Genomic DNA, 9,203 nt, shown 5'->3' on the forward strand with positions numbered 1-9,203 from the left:
TATGCAATTTAGATTGTACAGAGGTAGTACTTATTTTGCATGTTTCCAAACTCCGCACTGCACTCAGTTCCTACATTTTGGTCGTCAAAGTACGCAAGGGCACCCAAGCTTTAGGCTTTTTCATGCCTCCCGCCGGCGCCGTCGTCGATCTACCTTGTCTCCTGTGGTCTTAGGACCATGGAGGCGCCGTAGACCTCCCGCGCTTGTATGTGTTCCTCCAGCTGCCTGTTGTAGTGTCTGATAACTGTACTTCAGTGCACAGATTCGCTGTCACTAGTGACTTCTAAAACTGATTAATTTATTTCAACACATTCAGGAAGTACTGGATTCGATCGCAGAAGTACGCACTGACCAACGCACATACTGTACATAGTATGAAGTCAACATGGTCAGACGTACTACATGATAATCTTATTCTCGTTCATAACGTGGGCTAACCCCTTGCACAATCTCATTCGTTAGCTTCGTCTAATGGACCTTAGCTGCTCTGAATGCTGCTGTTGTTCTTCCCACTGAAGATCTGGTTGAGGATCGCCGCCAGCCTGACGCCTCCCTGAGCGACCCTCTTCTCAACGACCGGCAGCGCTTTGAAGAAGTACTCATCTGCATGTATAGGCAGTTCAGTCCCAAGACGATTGATCGACCACACATGTTCCGTATAAACCGTAAGTTGTTCATCACTACTTACCTTCCAAGTTGGAGCCTTGCTCAGCGCCCACGTACGCGGGGCACGACAGCTCCGCGCTCTCCTCGGCGTACCTGCAAACATTAGCTTCCATCCGTCAACTTCTGAGGATTCAGAGTTGCTGCTTAAATTAGATTCAGGCACATTGTCATGATGAGCTTAATTACTTGTCAGCACAAGTTGTCGTCCGAGTATAGCACGCCGCCCACTGGTTCTCTTCTTTACACCACTCGCTCTGTACGAGAAAAGAAAAGGAAACTCTGAAACTCAATCAAAGCTCAAGGTTGAGTAAAGATGAAGCCTCAAGTGATTGATAAGCTCACGGTAAGGTTGAGCTTGATGGCGTTGATCATGGTGCTCAGGTCGTCCTTGTAGAACCTGTTGAGGGCCGTTTCGATGACGTTCACATCCCACACCTGAAGCCATGCATATATGCACCCATGGTTTGGTATGTTAGACAGGGGCTCGAACAGAGAAGAGCAATACGTGGGTCCAATCAAGTGCACTGCGTACCTTGTGAAGGTTGGTCTTGGTCGTGTTGTACCAGTGGACGACGATGGTGTTGCCGCCGAGGTCGGCGATGCGGGCGCAGTGCATGGGCTGGTGGACGTCGCCCAGGAAGTGCGACAGGAACAGCAGGCTCTCCGTCCGGTTATCTGATTAGCCATGCCATGCACTTTGCAGTCAGGAAATTAAGTTGCTGTGTGCTCTGTCAGTCAGTGCATATAATGCGCGTGCTTACACGGGCTTGAGGGGTCCTGGAGCGCGGCGGTGTAGTTGTTGATGCCTCCGACGACGGACATGTCCTTCTCCCCTTTGGTGCCGTGGCAGTCCCCTGCTCAGTTCAGATAGAAAAGGGTATATCAGTGGCGCGTCCCGTTCAGCAAATTAGCATGCTTCCGTAACTGCACGTCAGGCGCACACTCTTGAGCTCTGGAACCAGTCGTCAAAGGCCGCGAAACCAGATTCGGTTTTGCAGTTTGACTAAGAAGTACTCCCTCATCTAAACGCTCTTACTCTAGTGATCTAAATGCCCTTATATTTCTTTACAAAAGGAGTAGTAGTGCTAACTATTTCAAAATTGACACTCAATTAATTCAGTTCATACAAATGAGATTCCTCCAGGTATAAAATATTTACAGATATTTTCTTCAAGCAAGTATGAATGTGGACCAAGAAAAATGACTAGTACTACATGTGAATCGATCAAGAACTAGTAGGAGTTACTTGCAAGATCTGGATCAATGTCAACACAAGCTTATGGGAGTGGATGGGAAAGTGTATCTATGTAGGACAGTGGGAGAGGAGCGAGCACGTACTTGCGTAGCTGAACTTGCAGTCGCCGGGGGTGTCGGCGAAGTGCAGGGAGCCGGACCACGGCATCTGGCGCCGCACGGCGTCCGGCCACGAGCACGCCGCCGCGAGCTCGCCGTTGGCCCACTCCGGCAGGAGCCCCTTCACCGCCGCCGACGCCTCGTTCGTCAGGAAGCCCTGCACGGGGAGTCGATCTCAGCCCCGGCATTATTCAGTTTACCCCCAAAAACATCAGATAGGACTGACCATTGACCACTCGAGCTGGAGCTGGCGCTGGTCCGGTGGTCGGCGTACGTACCTCGGCGATCTTGCAGGTCATGAAGTGGCCCTCCTCGCCCCACGCATGCGCCGCCGGAGCCCTCGCCGCCGCCGCCGCGGCCAGGAGGACGTGAAGCAGCAGGAGGAACCCCATCGATCCCTTTCCCTGGCTTGGCTCCCTCTCTCTTTGCGTGTTGCGGCACTGTGCGCACTGTCGCTTGCTTCCTGTGTACTCATGCCTGTGCCGCACACCTACTCGTTTATACAACCGCCCACGGGCTAATTAATCCAGTCTCCGCATCGTGATCCGCGGTGGAATTTGATAAACAACCGGAGGAGATTGTTAACTGGCTGGAGCACGTGAAGCTTGCGAGCTCGATCGTTGCTCGGGACACGATGACCGCAGTTGCTGTGGTTCGCGTGAACGCACGTGCAGTGCGCGTGTTCGTGCCCAAAATGGTACCAACGAGCACTCTGCTCCGATCTGAACTACAGAGCATGCGTGCACGCGGGCGCCTATCTTAAACAAGAGATTCCAGGATAAGGTCTTAAAAGCCATGCATGCACTGTCGGTTTGCACTCGATTCCAGGATTGCACCCTTATTGCGCAGTTGCACGTCGAATTTGCTTGGCCATGCTGCCACTTGCCCAGTTGAACGATAGTGGGCAGTAGACAAATAGGCAGGTGGAGATCTCCACATGGTGTCCAGCTTTAGCATTCAGCCAAGAGAACCCACTTGTGGTTAAATTGGCAGGAGGGCAGTGATACTGTCTAAGAGCAACTCTAGCAGACCCCGCAAAAATACGACCTGCAAAACGCGTTTGCGGGTTTATGAAAATCGTTTTTATGGGTCAAAAACACACGCGGCCGAGCAGAACCCGTATCTAAACCTGCATAATTTGAAAAAATACTTTCGCGGGAAAAATTGCACAAACAAAGTTCATCACATACTACATTGTTCATCGCATACTATATAGTTCATCACAAACTATAAGCATAGTTATACTACATACTACGTTAAACTAGTACTAGGGGGTCGGATCTGACGGCGGCGAGGTCGCGGCAACTGGACGACGCCGTGGAGGAGCCGGACGCTCAATCCTCCTCGCCGGAGCTGCAGAGATCGACGTACTTCTCCGACTGCTCCGCGCGGATGCGGCGCCACTCGTCAGCCTTCTCGTTGGCGGCGACGTTGGTGGCGACCGCCTGCCGCCACTCGAGGGCTTCGAGCTCCTTGGCGTGGCGCCGGCGCCCCTCCTCCTCGCGCACGCTCCGCTCGGCGACGGCGGCGGCGACGGCGTCGAAGTCCGCGACGTAGTCCTCGGGTCCGACAACTCCGCGGCGGCCGAGCGGAGCGGGCTCTTCGGGCTCCTCCTTCACCGGCCGAGCGAACAGCGCCGGCGGCTCCGGCTCCTCCTCCTCGTCCGACCACTCCCTCTTCACGGGGAGGAAGCCCGCGATGGAGGAGGAGGAGGATCCAGCGTACGAAGAACGCGCGGAGGAGAACGACGCGCGCCGGCGGTCGTACTCCACCATCTCGTGGCGGTCGAAGCTCGCCGCCGGCGAAAGCCCGCGGTTGGTCCACTTCCGTGCGCCCCGCTTCCTCGCGCCGTCGGACTGGACGCGCCGCTCGCGCTCCGGGTCCCTCTCACGGCCGGATCTGCTGCCGGAGCCGCGTCCGGAGCTCCACATTCGCCCCCACATGGCGGCTGGAGGCGGGGCGGAGGGTCGCCGGCGGCGAGAAATTGGGAGAGGAGAAAGGGGAATCGGGTGGCTCGCGGCGGCGGGGGGATAGGGTTTGGACCCGCAAAAGGGTCGCGGAACCGCACTTATAGTGCTCGGGGCGTCCGGTTTGCGGGCTGCGGCAAAAAATTTTGCGGGCCGCGTGAGTATGTGGGCTCTGTTCTGGCCGCAAAATTGGCCCGAGCCCGCATACTCGCCGGAATTTTTGTCGGCCGGGCGTTTTGCGGGGTCTGCTAGAGTTGCTCTAACAGTCCATCAGGGATTAAATGCACGTATAAAGGTGGAATATTATTTCAAGGACGTGGCTCGCTGGCGCACGGGCGCCCGATCGCAGCACCGAGCGCTCTCCCAGAAAAGGAAGGAGCGGCCCGCGCGCACGACCAGACAGCGAAAAAAGGAAGGAGCCCCCGCACGCGCGAATAGACCTATCGAAGCCCGCGCGAATCACGGGTGGATCGCGCGCGCGCCCCGATCACACCTGGTCCCTCCTGGCCCCCGCTTCGTCGCACCCGTCGTCGCCCAAAAGTTTTGGTCCCCACCCCCTCCCTGCACCCCCGCCCACGCTCCCTTGCGGACGCCTCACGCAACCCCCTCCTCCCTTTTCCTTGAAGGACAAGCCCACGCACGGGTCCCCTTCTTCCTCCTTGCTCCTCCCTTTCTTCCTCTAAACAAGATCTGCCCCATCTATGGCGTTTTGAAGAACAGACCCGACGCAGGAACACCTCCTTCCTCCTCCTTGCTCCAAAAATCGGATCTGGAGAGAAAAAAACCAGACCTACCTCCCCCCAAAAAAGGTAAGCACCACCTCTACCCGACTCCTCTCTCTTCTCTACTCAACCACCCCTGCCCTTCCCTGCTTGAACATCAACTAGTCCAGTTTTTAGTTCGTTCTTTTGATCTGGTGAAAAAGCAACTTGTAGACCGCTTTGAGCCAACCCTATGTATGGCATGCATCTTGAGCAACTGTTATGATACAAAAAAAATCAACACCAGTACAAAAATAGGGCAACTCTAGTGGGAAACAAAATGCAGAACCATTGCGCATTTTTGCAGGTGCATTGCACACACCAAAACATAATTTCTCTATGTTGTATGCATTGAAACCTGCTTGGCTTTCTTTCCTATCCTAGTATAAGGTGCTTGGGGTTCATGAGCAACCCTGATCAGGAAAGAAACCTGACAACTCGAACAGTTAACTGAAGCAACTATGTTCATTTTTGAAGCAACTCTGGTAAAAAAAGAGCTGTGCATATGTACCTGTTCAGAAATTCTACAGTTGCCTCTGCCAGATGTGAGAACATGGCAACTCTAGTACTAAAACACATGCAACTTCCCTGTGCGTTAAAGCATGAACTATTAAGAACATAAAAATTCATGTTATGAGCAGAGGTAGAAAGTATTAACTTGCATGTGTTAACACACAACTTTTGCCATATCAGTATGGTTCTCGCTGAAAAAGACACAAACGACAAACGCACAAAACAAAGGACACGTCATAAACAAATTCGAACAATCCCACACTATGATGCTTTGCTACATTCCATATGGTCTCACTAAAAAAATAAAAAAGGCATAAACTACACCAAATGATAGGCCTCCTGCTCCTGGTAAGCTCTCCGTCAGATATGCACATTGTTTCCCATCATTAAAAGTTGTAATCTACTGCTGAAAAAAAGGCACAAATGAATCAACGCATGTCATGTAAAAACAAATCTTTGCTGCTATGTATGTGTGTCATACTGGTAGAAACATAAAACATATAAGAAAAAAAGAACAAACAAGAAACTTTTGAGAAAAAAGAAGATAGGAATTGCCTCTGTTAAACTTTATAGTTGCCCAAACAAGTGTTTATAGTTGCTCCTTTATATTTTACAACTAGTTTGTTCAAAAAGGTCATGCATGCTTTTGTGGTGGGCTAACACACAGTTTGTTGCAGGTTGATTGTTCATGATGATTGATCTGAATGAACCACCGCTTGATGTAGAGTCCATCAACATTTCAGTTGAGTTGGGTGCACCCTTCTTGCATGCAGGGGATGAGCAGGAGCATCAACATCTGGAGGAGGAGGTTGGTGAGTCTCCTGACGCCAACGTTGGCTCTAACACTACTCATGTCCCAGAAAATCGTGTTGCCGCTCCCCCACCTATGGTTGCTCCTGCTAATGCTTTAGTTCATGAGGCACATGAGTTGGAAGACGAAGAAGCTGGATCACAGCCACAACAACCTTATGTTGGCATGCTCTTCGACACATTAGAGGATGCGAGGGAACAGTACAATCGCTACGCTTTGATGGAGGGCTTTTCAATCAAGTCAAATACGTCTTACAGGTCGGCCTACACAGGCGTGCTGGAAAAACAGCAATTCTGCTGTAACAAGTTCCGCAAACCAGTAGAAAGGGTTGGGATCCCGGATGTTGCCTCGTCAAGCAAAAACACTACATGCCCAAGTTCACCTGAACAAGATGTTGAAGAGGATGCCGAGGAACACACTTTCAAGAAGAAGAGGAAGTGAGAAACTGTGAAGCAAACAAAATGCCGTGCTAAGATGATGGTGAATCTTAAAGATGACAGATGAGAGGTTATCACTTTTATTGCAGATCACAACCATCCACTGATTGACAAGCCATCGCTTTCAAAATACCTCCGTTCTCACCAAGGCATCCCGCCGGAACAGAAAAAACTTCTGACTCACCTAAACGACTGCAACTTGACAGCAGGTACAACTCACATTAGATTAAATCTTTTTACCACAGAACTGAGCCACTATGTTCATTTTTCATGCAACTATGTTCATTTTTTGTGCAACTCTGGTAATTAAAAAATCATGACCCAAAACAGAAAACCTTGGTGTTGCCTATTCCTACCTCAACTACTTGGATTTCTTTCCTATCCTAGTATAAGCTACTTAGGATTCATGGGCAACCCTGGTCAGGGAGAAAAATTGGCAACTTGAACAGTAAACTGAGGCAACTATGTTCATTTTCCGTGCAACTCTGATAAATTAATAAAAAGACATCACCCAGCAGAAAAAAAAACTTGGTGGGATACAGGCTTGGTTCTTGTTCTACTTATGCATAATTGTTACTTTATGTTCTCTATAAAAACATGTTGCTCGCTGCATTGTGGTTAGTTAGTCCTGAAAAACACAAGTTTCTATTTTTTATGGCAGGAAAGATGATGATGTTAATGTCATCATACTACGGCTCGGAGTTGATTGTTCCGTACACAGCTAAAGCCATCCATAACCACTGTTCGAAGGTCAACGCCCCAACTAAAGACATTGACATTGAAGAAACACTAAACTACTTTTGCAAGGTGATGGAAAACGACCCAGGATTATTCTTTAAATGCAAGACAGATGCGGAAGGCGGGACAGAAAACTTGTTTTGGATGGATGGTGCGGCACGGAAAGCATACACGGAGGCTTATCATGATTGCGTGTCATTTGATGCAACTTATCTCACGAACATGTACAATATGTCGTTTGCCCCCTTCATTGGCATCAACAGACATGGGCAGTCAATTATGCTTGGGTGTGGATTTGTCCGGCAGGAACTAGCCTCAAGTTATGACTGGTTGTTTGATGCTTTCCTAGAAGCAATGGATGGTTTGGCTCCGGACAACATCATCACAGACCAAGATGTTGCTATGGAACAATCTATCAAGAGGAAGTTCCCGGCAACGATTCACCGTTGCTGCCGTTGGCATATAATTAAGAAAGCACAAGAGAAGCTTGGCCCTGTGTTGGCTAGGAACCCGGATTTGGTAAAAGACTTCAATGAATGCATTGACTTCAGTTTCACCCCGGCTGAGTTTGAAAGGAAATGGGTTGCACTTCAATTGAAATATGAAGGTCTTATGCATGGTCACTTTGAGAAACTCTATGAAGACCGGGCTACATGGGTGCCGTGTTACTTCAAATTCAGGTTCTTCCCTTTCCTTCAGTCAACACAATGCAGCAAAGGGTTCAATGCTGTGTTGAAGCGCTATGTGAACCCACACAAGTCAATTCTCAACTTCGTCAAGCAATATGAGAAGATTCAGGTACACATACTCGTGAGGGAGGGCGGGAACGACTACCGGACAGAGCATCTAGAAGCACAAAGATGGCCGTGTTTCCCCATTGAGAGGCATGCCTACAAAGCATACACTAGGGACATTTATGTGAAATTTAGAACTGAGTTTCAGATGATTGGCCAGTACGATGTGCGTCCCGCTGGAATCAACTTCTATTACCTTGAGCCAAATACAGAAGAAGTTCTAGGGTATGGCTCAAGGAAGTACCTAGTCACAGTGAGACCAGAGCCAGCTATCTATGATTGCGAATGTTGCAAGTAGCATAGGGACGGCATGCTTTGTTGCCATGTCTTGAAAATCTTCACACACCTTGGCGTTAATGAGATACCTGAACACTACATCAAGTGCCGCTGGACGCAAGATGCAGTGCCAAGTGCACCACCGCCAACTAACGAGGGCCCTCCGCAGGACTTACCCGCTGAGTCAGAGAACCAAGTTCGGCAAGTGACTCTGACAATGGATTTTGCAAAGCTAGCCAAGAAGGCAATGACTAGTGATGAGGCAGCAGCTGCAGTTAGGAGGCACATGAAAGCAGCAGATACTGAGGTTGCTAAGCTGAATAAACTGAGGAAGAAGAGGCTAAAGGCAGCCCGAGAAGCGGCTCGTGCTAGGGAAGCATCAAACCCTAATGCCCCAAGTGCTTCAAACCAACCTCCTGCCCCCCTGCCCCCTGCTCCTATGGATCCAGCTCGTTCTCACAAAAGGGCGCAGCTGCAACAAGCGCTTCAAATCATCCCTGGAACTACACCCTAAGAAAAAGAACAAGTGCAGCATTTGTGAATCAATCGATCACACTGCTGCGACATGCCTAGGGAAGCTGCTGTGATCGTTACCACATGAAGATAATGACCCCATGGGCTTGCAAAACTAGCTGAAGTAAGAAAAAAAAAAGCAACAGTGTCCTGGTAGATGAAGCAATTGTGGTCTGCTTTCTGAGCAAATGTAGAAGGGAAATCAAGCAGCTGCCAGTTTCAAAAAAAGCAACTATGAAATGATTTGCATGGAGTTGTTTTAATTTATGTGTTTTCCTAGCTTTAAATTCACAAATTGGAGACTGTGTGGATGTAGATGCTTGACATTTGTGCTTATATTCCTTACTCGTAAACTTGCAAATCCTATGGACGCT

The 9,203-nt window shown here is 49.6% G+C and overlaps 2 protein-coding genes across 2 annotated transcripts; one reads left to right on the forward strand and one right to left on the reverse strand.

Moving 5' to 3' along the window:
• Positions 1–281: 281 nt before the first annotated feature.
• LOC109781121 (endonuclease 2) lies at positions 282–2,591 on the reverse strand. The gene is made up of 8 exons (XM_020339710.4): positions 2,298–2,591; positions 2,005–2,176; positions 1,428–1,520; positions 1,199–1,341; positions 1,009–1,101; positions 853–920; positions 689–759; positions 282–603 (listed from the first exon to the last, which is right to left on the reverse strand). The coding sequence occupies exons 1-8, from the start codon at positions 2,409–2,411 to the stop codon at positions 479–481; spliced, it is 879 nt and encodes a 292-aa protein (XP_020195299.1). The 5' UTR covers positions 2,412–2,591; the 3' UTR covers positions 282–478.
• A 4,877-nt stretch (positions 2,592–7,468) lies between these two features.
• On the forward strand, positions 7,469–8,338 carry LOC109781122 (protein FAR1-RELATED SEQUENCE 5-like). Its single transcript, XM_020339712.1, has one exon. It carries the CDS (start codon positions 7,469–7,471, stop codon positions 8,336–8,338), a length of 870 nt encoding a protein of 289 aa, XP_020195301.1.
• The last annotated feature ends 865 nt before the right edge of the window (positions 8,339–9,203 follow it).

The sequence above is a fragment of the Aegilops tauschii genome, chromosome 2 (genome assembly GCF_002575655.3).
Source record: "Aegilops tauschii subsp. strangulata cultivar AL8/78 chromosome 2, Aet v6.0, whole genome shotgun sequence".
Classification (NCBI taxonomy): Eukaryota; Viridiplantae; Streptophyta; class Magnoliopsida; order Poales; family Poaceae; genus Aegilops; species Aegilops tauschii.

Excerpts from the sequence above, each read along its gene's own strand:
- LOC109781121 (XM_020339710.4), bottom strand. The coding sequence starts at position 2,411 with ATGGGGTTCCTCCTGCTGCTTCACGTCCTCCTGGCCGCGGCGGCGGCG. Across the intron at positions 2,177-2,297 it reads TGACCTGCAAGATCGCCGAG|GGCTTCCTGACGAACGAGGC; the intron begins GTACGTACGCCG and ends CTCCCCGTGCAG. Across the intron at positions 760-852 it reads ACGACAACTTGTGCTGACAA|GTACGCCGAGGAGAGCGCGG; the intron begins GTAATTAAGCTC and ends TAATGTTTGCAG.
- LOC109781122 (XM_020339712.1), top strand. The coding sequence starts at position 7,469 with ATGTACAATATGTCGTTTGCCCCCTTCATTGGCATCAACAGACATGGG.